The sequence below is a fragment of the Podarcis melisellensis genome (genome assembly GCF_964234715.1).
Source record: "Podarcis melisellensis genome assembly, chromosome: 12".
NCBI classification, from domain to species: domain Eukaryota; kingdom Metazoa; phylum Chordata; class Lepidosauria; order Squamata; family Lacertidae; genus Podarcis; species Podarcis melisellensis.
Genome location: NC_138544.1, coordinates 13,824,025 through 13,837,968, shown reverse-complemented (window position 1 = coordinate 13,837,968; position 13,944 = coordinate 13,824,025). Strand labels below are relative to the sequence as shown.

Below are 13,944 nucleotides of genomic sequence, written 5' to 3'. Positions count from 1 at the left end.
ACCCAACTACACTGCGAAAACTTCTTTTAAAATACTAAAATATTTTATTGTCTAGCTGATCTTTGGACAATTGAGCTTACAATAAGATGAAAACTTAAGATAATAGCTGCCTTATCCTGGGTTTGGAGTGGAAAGAATAACAGCATCATTGGTATAAAATAGAATAGAAGCTTTCCTATTGCTTGGTTTTGGTCATTTAAGACATTTTCAAGTTCATTTAAGAACAGATTAAGAAGCCTTGCTTAACTCCCTTTGACATGAGGATATCCTGGGTGAGCTGTCGGTGATTGCCACATCTAATCTGTAAAAGACTTACTATGCAAACATTCATGAGATAGAAAAGTCTTTTATCATCAGCACGAATGTTGTCCAGGCCATAGCTTAACCCTGGAGATGGAACTCGGAAGCTACCTTTCGATCCATAAAGACAGTAAAAAGGGCCCCTGCATATTTTTCAGTGTGATGAGAAACCCCCCCAAAATTATACTGAATTGAGCTGTTCTTTCTTCTCAAGGACAGCTGTCCTTATCTCCCCCCAGCAGGCTTACCTGGCAATAGGTAGCAAGGACATTGCAATGAATGGGACATTACAGCAGTTTCGTTAACAGAGGTAAAAGTAAAGGGACCCCTGACAATTAGGTCCAGTCATGACCGACTCTGGGGTTTCGGCGCTCATCTCGCTTTAAGGGCCGAGGGAACAGAGGAGGACCCCCAAATTGTAGTTCAAGGGATAGTGATGTTATAGTTTAAAAGAAGAACAAAAGATTAATAATCTATTCCAGGATTGTGCTGTCCAAAACATCTGGAGGGCACAAGGTTGGCAGTGGCTGCCCTTGATAAAGCGAGCTTTCATGAATTTGCCTACTCTTTCTTTTTTCTGTATTGAAGGAGAATTATCTGTCTTGAACCACCCATTCAGTCTCCTGCAGTGCTTTCTCCATATTCTTATTGACAGCTTCCCACCTTCATTTAGGCAAGATTTTTTCCAAACTCAGTGCTTAGGCCTGTAGGTGGCATTATACACCCATCCCATATTAGTTAGTAGATTTCTATTCTGTTCTTCAGGCCTGAAGCCTACCAGAGCTAGGCTACTCTTTTGTTTCAGCTTAAAAGTTCCTCCATCTTTGCCATTTGAGAAGGATAGCAAGAATAAGTGGCAAGTCTATGGAGAGTCACCCACAGCTGCTTGCTGTAAAATGATAGATTATCTCACGCTTGGACTACTGCAACGCACTCTACGTGGGGCTACCTTTGAAGGTGACCCGGAAGCTGCAATTAATCCAGAATGCGGCAGCTAGACTGGTGACTGGGAGTGGCCGCCGGGACCACATAACACCGGTTCTGAGAGATCTGCATTGGCTCCCAGTACGTTTCCGAGCACGATTCAAAGTGTTGGTGCTGACCTTTAAAGCCCTAAATGGCCTCAGTCCTGTATACCTGAAGGAGCGTCTCCACCCCCATAGTTCAGCCCGGACACTGAGATCCAGCGCCGAGGGCCTTCTGGCGGTTCCCTCATTGCGAGAAGTGAGGCTACAGGGAACCAGACAGAGGGCCTTCTCGGTAGTGGCACCCGCACTGTGGAACGCCCTCCCATCAGATGTCAAAGAGATAAAGAATTACCTGACATTCAGAAGACATCTTAAGGCAGCCCTGTTCAGGGAAGTTTTTAATATGTAATGCTGTACTGTTTTTAACACTGATTGGGAGCCGCCCAGAGTGGCTGGGGAAACTCAGCCAGATGGGCGGGGTATAAATAATAAATTATTATTATTATTATTAGATTAGTTAAGAGGATGCTTCTTAGGGGGTTAGAGATATGTTTGCTAAGTCTGCTAGTAAATCTTTGATTTCATGTATACAAACAGGAGTTGCAAGGTCCAATAGATGAATATCATGGTGAAACCAAGTTGAGAAGGGTTAAACATAATGAGCTAGAGGAGCATAGTATTTAGAAGAATCTTATTATTATTATTATTAATTTCATTTCTGTACTACTTTATATTTTTAAGGGGGAAAATCTCAAATATAAAATATACATTCAGAGCAACATAATTAACAGGAAACTAAAATTTTATCTTAAGATTTCAAAATAAAACATTACGAAGGAGGTCAACTACAGGATGCACATTTAATGCAGCAAAATTTGTAAAATGCACGTTTCCAATACTTCAAGGACCGCCTCTCCCAATATGAACCAACCCAAATTCTGTGATATTCATCTGAGGCCCTTCACTGTTTGCCTCCTCTGCGAGATGTCCAAAGGGCCACAGCACAAGAATGGGCCTTTTCTGTGGTGGCTGCCGCTGCACTAGTTGGACTCTTTGTTCTGGCTCCTGCTCCCATGGCTGTTTAGTTGAATCTGGCCCAATAGCTCTTGAAAACCACCCCCAGCTTCACTAGACTCTCCCACTTCAATGGCAAAGGGAGAACTGCATGGAAATGGGTGACTAATGTTTCCCCTGACCTTCTTGAGTAAAATGCAGAGGTGTTTAGATATGATCCGTGTGGAGAATGGCGATGTGTGAAAGTACCATGATTTCTACAGATAACATTTTCATCCATCTTCTCCAAGGATTAAGTTGCAGGGGGAGGTGGGAGAGAACCTTTCCAATATCCTGAGAAGGCTGAATTTTCATTTGAGACCCCAGTGCTTTCTCTTCTCAGTTAGGTTTTGACAATGTTGATGTGGCCTAGACTTCAGGCAAGCTCCCCACTTGCTTGCAAAAAAATAAGAACCTAGGTTCGTAATTGTCTAACAACTCCAGCCCCATCAATGTAAGACTAGAGATTACCTTGCTGACTTCTGGTTTTTAATGCTAAACACTTGCTGGGTAGAATGTGGCCCTGGCCTGGTGTAACGCTCTCTCACAAGAGACCAGGACCCTGCAAGATTTGACATCCTTCCACAGGGCCTGCAAGACTGAGCTGTTCCACCAGGCCTTTGGTCAGGGTTCAGTCTGACTCATTTTCTCTTTGTATAAGAACAAGTGCAAAGGAAGCCACTCATAGGTCCTTATAACATCAGTGGAAACAGTTGGTCCTGGCAAATATTAACCACTTGCAATTTTAACCTGAGGATTGTCATTTGTCCAGTTTTAACTTTAACTTTAATTTATTTGAATTAATTTTGGGGTGCATTTTTAATTGATTGATTGCTTGTTTTTATGTATATTGTATTATTTATATAATGTTAGCCGCTCTGAGCCTAGCTCCGGCTGCGGAGGGCAGGGTACAAATAAATTATTATTATTATTATTATTATTATTATTATTATTATTATTATTATTATTACTGTATTATTATTACTGATCATTATGAAATAATAATCACTTTTTTCTGTGATTGTCTTTTCCACCCCCAGCTGAGAACATCCCTTGGTAAGGGAAGGGCATTTATCCGTTACTCCTTAGTGCACCAAAGGCTTGCAGACACTTTGCAGCAGTGTTTTATGAATACCAAAGTAACAAGGTAAATGTTGCTGTTGTTTTGTTCACTATTTATAGGATATGTACCAAATGTTACAGCGGTTTTATAACAACTGTCTCTATTAGTAGCTTTGCGTTCTGCTAAGAAAACCGAGAAGGTGAAAAGAGGAAATGGGAATTGCAACGGTGGGAATGGGAAGTGGTGAACCATTAACAGGAACCACCAAGTGTGTGGTTTTAATTGGCTGGTGGCCAGGGACTTTTGAGAAAATCATTTGGTTATCCGTTTTATTGTAGCAGTGATTACAGATGTGAGAATGACTTATTCCTCTGAAAGCCTGCTTTAGAAAAGGACATAAAGTCTTTTTAAAATGCTACAAACTTTGGAGGCCAACACCTATTATGTCAGGTGCACGATGAACCCATTGTCTTTAGACGAAATTGTCTCTAACATAACGCAAGCCCTTCTGGATCTGACACCCTATCTAGTCCAGGGTTCTGTGTCTCCCGGTGGTGGAGCCACATGCCTGTAGCGATTGGTGTTCAGAGGTATGCTGCCGCCCCCACCCTTTAGAGCTATTTAAGCTGCTGGCCATCATCACAACTTGCAAAAGTAAACGAACCTCATGACGCAATCCATTATAGAACTGTCTCCTGCTTTAAAAAATCTGAGCTTCACTCTGATTAATTTTTTTAATTTGCACACAGAACAATACTTTCACACTAAAAGGGGAGTCCCTTTTTTGTGATGTATTGCAGTAAGTGGGCACCATCTTATAAGTGACATTAAGACCAGTTAACAATTCGTTTGTTTGTTTTTTAACGTGCTTCCCAGTTTAAATTGATGACTCTAACTAGCCAGTTAATTGACTGAGAGTTGTTAGTTGATTTCATATCTCACAGACTGGGGATCTCTATTGGTGTGAGCGTGTCGTTGGGGAGGTATTTCTTAATGGGGGTGGGGAGTAAAATTTGCATCTAGTTTTAAAGAGCTGATCTTGGACACATTCACTGTTACTTTGCAACGGTGAAATGTCCTTCAAAACATCTGTTGTGGTTACATTTATTTTTATAGCCCCTAGTAACTAAAGATGTCAATACTGAAAAGAATATTGATATCTCTCAAATATTGTTGCAGGATGCAAGGGGAAAAGACTGTCTCTGTGTTCCCTAAATGTCACCCAGGGGAATGAAGTAAACAGAATGTGTGAAATATGTGGGGCGTGCAAGCAAGTGTGCTGCATACAGTCTAAATGTCTTCCATTAAGCCTGTGATGGGTCCTGGCTTGGTTGATCTCCTGCCAGCTTCCAGGTGTGCAGGAGGGTGACTCGCTGGTGGAATCCTTGTCAGTGGGAGCCAATAGAAAACCCCCAAACACAACATTCCAAGGATGGGGCGGGGTTGAGCCAGGCCAGGATCAGCTGGTCCTGAGGCAGTCTCACTGCTGCTGTGCGATCCAGGACCGATCATACTGCCCCTGCCCCTTCTTCCATGAGTGCAAGGGTTACGGATGCAGCCGTGACCCCTCTGCTCCACAGAGTGGAGGGAGAGGTTAGGATTTCACCTGAAGTCTCCTCCATCCTTTTCACTGGGACTTCATTTCAACTCGTTTTGTAGAATTGTATGCTGTGTACTCATGCAAGGATTCCCTGTGGAGCAGCTCTTTCATTTGTGGTAGAACAGCTGCGATAAAAATGGAACCACACAGCATTTGGGGGAAATACATAATCAGCAATGCTGTAGCCCTGATATTCTCTTGCAACTTGTTGACGATTATCAATATGAGCTTTTTGCTTACTTACTGCAATCCTTGTTTCTTTAGTGACTGGTACTATGCAAGAAGTCCCTTCCTGAATTCAAAAATGAGCTCTGATATTGTCGGTCACCTCTACGAACTCACAGAGGTTCAATTTGATCTGGTGTCTAGAGGCTATGACTTAGACTCAGCATGGCCCACCTTTGCCAGGTAATACAAACCAGCTGCTAAGGTGGAAACATTTCTATACTTTGTATGCTTTTGTCAGGGGACTGCCATCGGAACAGGGAAGGGAGGGGCCGTTGAGATACAGGGCACCTCCGAAAATCTTGCGAAGCAATATTTCTGTAGGTAGTCTTTAAATTTCTTCCAATCTTCTTCCACCAACTCTTCTCCCTGGTCTCGGATTCTGCCAGTCATTTCTGCCAGTCCCATATAGTCCATCACCTTCTGCCATTCTTCCAAAGTGGGTAGATCTTGTGTCTTCCAATACTTTGCAATAAGTATTCTTGCTGCTGTTGTGGCATACATAAAAAAAGTTCTGTCCTTCTTTAACATCAATTGGCCGACAATGCCCAGAAGGAAGGCATCTGGTTTCTTCAGGAAGGTATATTTAAATACCTTTTTCATTTCATTATAGATCATTTCCCAGAAAGCCTTGATCCTTGGGCACGTCCACCAAAGGTGAAAGAATGTACCTTCGGTTTCTTTACATTTCCAACATTTATTATCGGGCAAATGATAGATTTTTGCGAGCTTGACTGGGGTCATGTACCACCTGTATATCATTTTCATAATATTCTCTCTTAAGGCATTACATGCCGTAAATTTCATACCGGTGGTCCACAACTGTTCCCAGTCAGCAAACATAATGTTATGTCCAACGTCTTACTTTTTTCCTTTCTTTTTTTTCATTTTTATTGTAATACTTTAAAAAATCTTAATAAATATTCTATTAAAAAAAAACAAAAATCTTGCGAAGCAGTTCCTCTTCCTGCGGTGGAGAAAGCCATGCCTCCAGTGGGGAAGAGGGGAAGGGACCAGAGGATGCTCCTGGGAGCCCCAGCGCCACCCCTCCTCAGTCTGAGGGTGGGGAAAGCCACACCTCCAAGGTAAAGGAGGGGAAAGGGCTAGAGGATGCTGCGGGGAGCCTCAGCACCGCTCCTGGCCAAGACGGCCAGGATGGAAACACGCCTCTTCCGTCGCCCACCTTGCGCAGAGGGGCGAAACGCAAAGAAGGAAGGAAACGGCTGGGGGTGACTAAGTTCTTATATTGGGGGAGGACTCAGAAGGAACCACTCTCGGATTCTGCTAGCGATTGAGGCAGACATGAACTTGTGGTTCTGCACTGTAAATAGTTTTGCACCAAAATAAAACCTGTAAAAGACAGAGTCCTGCCTGGTTACTCACGAGCAACCACCATTGCCATCTGACAGCTTTAATAAAACATTTGGGGACTTTAGAATATATTAAAACTTCAGTATTCGATTTTGGGACTTTAGAATATATTAAAACTTCAGTATTTGATTCGTGGGTCAGATGAAATTTCACTGTGGCTATTATACTGATCCCCTTGCCACCCCATCAATGTTCTATGAAGTCCTTCTAATGTGTCATGTCAGATGAGACCACCAGAAGGACAGCAGAAAATAGATTTGCTTCTAGACCTAATGATACTCTTTTTAATCATGGTTATGAATTTATACAACTTGGTGTGTTGCATCCACCTCTTGCAGCGAGATAGCATCTCCTGCTCATGTCATCTGACTTGCGACAATTGAATAAGAGGTGCATTAATTCTGAGGGGCTTCCTGGGCAGTGAATAAGTTCCTCTTAATGGAAATAAAGGTCACAACACATTTTCCCCATCATTTTTTCCCTTTTATTAATAGATAGCAAATCTCTTCAAGCTTCATTATGCTGATGTTAATTTATTTTATCCAGTGGAAGAGATAACATGTCCCTCTTCGTTGCCATTTGCAGTGTATGGCCATAGTTCATAAGCATTATAAATAGCTTTGTGTACATGGGGTATAATTGAAGTACTATGAATTGCATTGTCCTGCAAGTTGGAACAGCATCAACATCATTATTAACATTTAAAAAGTGGAAAAACAAGAATAAAATAATCTAAAAAAGAAAAAGAAAAAAGAGCAGATCCAACTTAACCCCACTAAAAGAAAAACGGGAGATTAATATGCAAAAGCCTGGAAGACCTAGAATGTTTTTGCATGGTGCCCCAAAGCAGAGAATGATGACTCTAGGCATGCCTCCCTGAGAAAGCCTTCCATAAATGGGGGGCCACCATTGGAAAAGCCCCGTCTGCTGAATTGTGCAGCAGTTGCAGTTTCCAAGATGTCTTCAAAGGCAGCCCCACATACAACACATTGCATCTTATTTATCTGTATCAGGGATGGGAACCTCTGGTCTGCAGGTTGAATGTGACTCTCTGGGCCACAGTAATCACTGGCCCTGCTCTCTTCCCTCCTCATGTGCTTTTGCCTGGCTGGGCTGTGTCCTTGAACTGCAGTAATGCCTTTTGCTTTCCTGGATGGCAGATTGTGTGTATAGAAACTGCTGACTTTCACTTGGCCAGAATGTAGCCGTTGCCCTGCCTACCTTTTCCTACATTTCCACCCACCATTGGCACGAGGTCTCCAAAGAGTTGACCACAAAGGAATCTGCACCTTTGGGATGAACCCTTATCAATATCTACCCTCCGTTTCTATGCCCCTATACACCAAGGACTTCAATTTAAAACCTCACCACAAAAATAGGATAAATTATAATGTGAACTCTGATTTCCCCAGCAGTTTGGAACCAGCAGCGCAAATGCAAATTATTACCCTGCTTCTGAAGAGCATTCAGGCTCAGCTTTTGTGGAACTTTGAGGGTCAGCCCCTCTCTGTTCCATTATTGTATGTACAAATTTGATGCTTTGATGGTTTAGTCCAGGAAATTTTATTTTCCATGTATAGTGCTGCTAGGCAGAAAGCAGCACCTCACATTGTAACGGGGGCTAATAATGCCAAGCCAGAGCAAATGGAGGGATGTACTTTTAGTAGATAATTTCAGAGAGGAAGCTGTTCAAAATATGTGCATGGTAGCAGCGGTGGTTTCTTACTTTCTAAAATAATTAAAACCCTCTTCCATTTGCAGGAGAACATTGCCTTCATTTGGCTCCTCAGCTTACCAGTGGAGGCCTCCAAGCCGCACTTCAAGCATGAGTAGTTTGGTGAGCAGCTATTTGCAGGTAATTATATTGACAAATGACTACATGTGCAACTGTGGCGATCGCACGGGGTCCCCGGACGTTTGATGGTCTATTGATCCCTGTGCCACCACTGTCATTGCCTCTTCGCTGCCACCAACCCATTTCTCTTGGGTACACACGGAGTCCAGACAGTTGTTAACATTAACAAATAATCAAGTTTATTTTTATAGGCATGAACAAGTTTATGGTTTCAGTTAATTTTTCTTGTCAGTTACTTAAATCTTAGTTCCTTTAATGTCCTATACATCCCTAACAACTTCAAACTGATTATCCTAACTAACTATCAGACTCCACCTAACAATTCCTCTCACTCCCACACAACACAACACAACTCGACTAACCCACAGACTTATCCTCCCTCTTCCTTCTCCAACTCCCCAACTCTCAACTAACTTCCACACGACACCGACTCTAACTCCTCCTATCAGTTTCTCTCTCCCCAATCACATCACACTCACTTAACCCTTTCCTTATGACCCACCTAGGAGGCAAACGCCACAGCAGCATTTCCTTATAAGAGCAGCAATAGTGCTACTGTTAGTCTTCCTTATGTGTAATGACCCCTTACCATTAGACTGAACATACGAAGCGGAAATTATGGTAGAATCCACTTGATGTTATTTTTCTAATTGGTCACCTGAGAGGAACTCACTCTGTGTTCCTCATTTAGCTGCATGCCATTGTAACTTGATGCAAATAATAGCCCTACTGTTTTGGTTTAATTGTATATTGTGATGATTTCCCAGCCAGAGGCTTCTTCATACTAATCTGAGGTGGATTTCAAATGCTGAATATACTATATATACACCAAAGAGGCATCTCTTCTTCTAACTAAAACCATTTTTCTTCTGATTTTCTTAGACCCAAGAGATCCCCTCCAGCCCCAATGGGAATAGCTTTTTAACTGCTGAGCCTCTTGAGGGCCTTGATGAGCTACACGTGGAGCTGGACCAGGCAGAACTGCGGCAGAAAGAACTGCAGGATCGGATCCAGCATCTAGAAAAGGAAAACCAGGAGCTCCAGGCGGCCATCAGCTTTGAGAAGCAGCAAGCGCAAACAGAAAGAGAGAAGAGCAGGAATATCAGCGAGGAGAACTCCAGGCTAACGAAAATGATGGGGGAGGTGGAGAAACAGCGTGAGATCTCCCACTGCACTCAGGACACCATTCAGGACCTCCAGAAGTGCCTGCAGACATTAGAACTGAATGCAGTTGAGAAGCAAAAAGAATACTGTGCAAGGCTGGAGGAACTGGAGTCTGGGAAAAAGGATTCTGACTCAAAGCTTCTTCTCTCGAACCAAGAGCTGGAAGCTGCAAGGGCTTTGGTGTCCACGAAGGATGTCCACATCAGTGAGCTTCTGGCCAAATTGCAGTCAGGAGAGCAGAAGAATGAAGAGCTTGTCGCCAAAGCCAGTGCTCTAATGAATGAAAAGGCACAACAAGCCACCAGTCAGTTTGAGTCTGCACTGAAGATTGAGGATTTGCTGAAGAAGCTTAATGAAGCGGAAGAGGCAAAGGCCAATGCTGAGGAGTTAAATAATAAACACCTTTCTCTGCTTAAGATCACAGAAGAGCAACTTCAGTTAAAGGAGGAGGCACAGAAAGAGTTTGAATCGAAACTGACAAACCTCACTGTCAACTGCAAGGAAGAATCTGAAAAACTTTGTGGTGATCTGGAAACTATGGCAACCAAAATGGCGGACCTTCAGAAGGCATTAACAGCAAAGGGCAATGAGGTGGCTGATCTTCAAATCCAGTTGAAAGGTTTGTTGGATTCCATAAAATCCTTGGAAAAAAGCCTTGAAGAGGAAAAGAAAGAGAAGACAAAACTTGAGGGTTTGGTCACGCTTACAAAAACAACAATGGAAGAAGAAGTAAAAAACACGATGGAGCAACTTGGACTTAGGGAAATTCAGCTTTCAAAACTAAGTCAAACAGTGAAGAGCTTAGAAGAGCAAAAGAGAGAACTTATTTCTGAAAGAGAGCATCTCAGAAAGGCAATAGAAAGAATGGAGGAACAGGCCACAGAACAAAGCTCCTCACTGAGAATGATCTCTGAAGGAAACGAGAAGCTCAAGTCTCACAATGCAAAGCTGCAGCAAACCAATCAGAAGCTAGAAGCGAAGCAAAGAGAGTTGGATGCTTCTCAATCTTCTCTGGAGGCTGAGGTTGCCAGACTGAGAGCCTCCGAGAAACAGCTCCAAAGCCAGATTGAAGATTCTGTGGTGTCCGTGGATGAAAAGGAGAAGAAACTCCGGGGACAGAACAAGCTGCTGGATGAAAACCTGCAGAATGCGACAAGGCAAAACCAAGTTCTGGGAGAAAAGCTGGATGCCCTGCAGGCTGATTACCAAGAACTGAAAAAAAGTGAAGAAGCTTCCAAAGAGTCCTTAACTGCGCTGCAAACAGAGCTCCAGAACACCAAAGAGCATGGCCTGCAGGTGGAAAAGAGCCTGTCCTCCTCAAGGGAATATGAAGGATCTCTGAAGTTGCAGCTCAAAGAGAAAGAGGAAGCATTACAAGACTTGGAGAGCCAGTGCAAGGAGCTACAAGGACAGTCGGAGAGGTGCAGGAAAAAGATGGAAGCCCTGGAGGCAGAAAAGGCAAACGCAGAAAAAACTTGCCTCCATCAGACAAAGGTGATTGAGTCTCTTGTTTCTGAGAAGGCTTCTGTGGAGAATGCCCAGTTGGAACAGGCATCTTGTCAGGAGATTGAAGCCAAAGAACTGGCTTCAAGACTGGCCCTTTCGGAGGAACAGTTGCGTCTCAACCAGGCAGAGGTGTTGAGACTTCAGGAGGAAATGGTGGACCTTCAAGCCAAGCTTCGACAGGCAGCAGCAGAGCAGCAGAAGCTGCAGGAAGAGTTGGGTGTTGGAAGGGCTGTTCTGAGCGAGCAAAAGACCCTGGTCCAGCAGCTGAAAGAGCAAGGCGAAGTCCTCAACAGAAAACACGTGAAGGAAATGCTTCAGTGTCGCCAACGAGAGGAAGTGCTGCAAAAGAAGAGGGACCAGGAAGCCCAGCAGAAGGTGGAGCTGGAGGAGAACGTGCTGAGCCTCACAGAGGAGCTGTCCAAGGCCAAGCAGTGTTTGGAAGCAGTTAATGCAGAAAACGTGGAGATCAAAGACCTCCTCCACAGGACCAACACGGACATGGCTGAGCTTGGCATTCAGATCTGCAGTCTGACATCTGAAAAGGCAGAGGCAGAAGAGAAACTGTCCCAGCTCATGGAGGAACTCAGAACTGCCAAGGATAAAGCCACCAGAGAACGTGAGGAGCTTCAGCTTGATCTCTCAAGACTCACTCAGGAGAAACAGGAATTGGAAAGCAAACTGGAAGAGTCTAGGGTTTGCAACGCAGCTCTCCCGAGCCTGCAAACTCAGCTGGAGATGGCAGAGAAACATCACCAGAAGCTGCAAGAGACCAGCAAAGAGGAGCTGTCTGCAGTCAAGTTTCAGCTGAGCACAGAAATCATAAACCACCAAACAAAACTTAAGGTAAATTAACGTAAATGAGTCCTTTTTGCTAAAATAAGACCCTGCACACACTTTCCTGAGAATGCATCCTGTTGATTTCAGAAGCACTTCTGATTAGACCTGTGTAATGGTTGTATTGGGACGCAGGTGGCGCTGTAGGTTAAACCACAGAGCCTAGGACTTGCCGATCAGAAGGTCGGCGGTTCAAATCCCCACGACAGGGTGAGCTCCCGTTGCTCGGTCTTTGCTCCTGCCCACCTAGCAGTTCGAAAGCATGTCAAAGTGCAAGTAGATAAATAGGTACCACTCCAGCAGGAAGGTAAACGGTGTTTCTGTGTGCTGCTCTGGTTTTCCAGAAGCGGCTTAGTCATGCTAGCCACATGACCCGGAAGCTGTACGCCGGCTCCCTCGGCCAATAAAGCAAGATGAGCACCACAACCCCAGAGTTGGCCACAACTGGACCTAATGGTCAGGGGTCCCTTTACCTTTAGTGGTTGTTTTATAGTGTCATGGTTATAAGAATCCTCAAATGAAGAATTAAAAGCATTGAAAACTTGCAATCTAAATTTGTCGCCGCCACCGCCCAGGCTCTGTGGAATGGCAGAGCTACTGCTGCATCTGTAACCTGGTCACTCACAGCAGCTAAATTTGGGGTGGTTGGCAGATTGGGCCCAATCCCTGTGCCAGATCCAAGCTGGCACAGCGACTGGGCCTGAGGTATGTAGAAAAGTGGGGAGGGGGAATACATCTCTCACCAGATATCCCTGCATATTGGCCCCACCACCTCCACTCCTGGTGTTTGCACATTTAGCATGAAGGCCTGGAAAAGGACTTCACAGCATGTTTTGGCTGAATCTGTCTAAACGCCTCCCCCATTATCAACCCTTGTCTTCTCAGTGCTCCTGATCGCGACCTGTGTATCAAAGCATATTCAGCAGAGTATCCTTAGAAGCTCAGTTTGGCACCCCCTCTAAAACACACACACACATGCTTTTGAATACTTGAAAAGGGTGATAGTTAACCTCAGATTTATTAAAGCATGTAGCTTTAAGAAGGGGAGGAACCGTGTAACTCTTTGTTTTGACAAACGGATAACTTCTTTTTAAAAATAATACAGTGGTGCCCCGCAAGACGAACGCCTCGCAAGACGAAAAACCCGCTAGACGAAAGGGTTTTCCGTTTTGGAGGCGCTTCGCAAAACGAATTTCCCTATGGGCTTCCTTCGCAAGACGAAAGCCCATAGGGAAATCTCCAGGGACAGCGGGGAAGTGCAGCGCGTCTTCCCCACTGTCCTCGGACCTCCTCCGAAGCCTGGCGATGGGGCGGAGAGCTCTCCGCCCCATCGCCAGCCTCCTCCGAAGGCTTGCGGTGGGAGGAGGGCTTTCCTCCCTACCGCCAACATTCAGAATGCTGTTCTGAATGTTGGCGGTGGGGAGGAAAAACCCTCCTCCCACCGCAAGTCCCGGGAACAGAGGAGAAGCGCTGCGCGCCTTCCCCTCTGTTCCCGGACCTGTCCTGAAGGCTTGCGGTGGGAGGAGGGCTTTCCTCCCCACCGCCAACATTCAGAATGCTGTTCTGAATGTTGGCGGTGGGGAGGAAAAACCCTCCTCCCACCGCAAGTCCCGGGAACAGAGGAGAAGCGCTGCGCGCCTTCCCCTCTGTTCCCGGACCTGTCCTGAAGGCTTGCGGTGGGAGGAGGGCTTTCCTCCCCACCGCCAACATTCAGAATGCTGTTCTGAATGTTGGCAGTGGGGAGGAAAAACCCTCCTCCCACCGCAAGTCCCGGGAACAGAGGAGAAGCGCTGCGCGCCTTCCCCTCTGTTCCCGGACCTGTCCTGAAGGCTTGCGGTGGGAGGAGGGCTTTCCTCCCCACCGCCAACATTCAGAATGCTGTTCTGAATGTTGGCAGTGGGGAGGAAAAACCCTCCTCCCACCGCAAGTCCCGGGAACAGAGGAGAAGCGCTGCGCGCCTTCCCCTCTGTTCCCGGACCTGTCCTGAAGGCTTGCGGTGGGAGGA

General features: G+C 45.0%; 1 protein-coding gene across 3 annotated transcripts in view; it reads left to right on the top strand.

Annotated features, from left to right (window-relative positions):
- The window catches only part of FYCO1 (FYVE and coiled-coil domain autophagy adaptor 1), a 52,604-nt gene that overhangs the window by 8,632 nt on the left and 30,028 nt on the right, over positions 1-13,944 (top strand). For all 3 annotated transcript variants that reach the window (XM_081882908.1, XM_081882906.1, XM_081882907.1), the window contains 4 exons: positions 3,362-3,468; positions 5,249-5,392; positions 8,342-8,435; positions 9,318-11,948. In XM_081882908.1, coding sequence (XP_081739034.1) covers positions 3,362-3,468; positions 5,249-5,392; positions 8,342-8,435; positions 9,318-11,948 — 2,976 coding nt within the window. The remainder of the gene's footprint in view (positions 1-3,361; positions 3,469-5,248; positions 5,393-8,341; positions 8,436-9,317; positions 11,949-13,944) is intronic.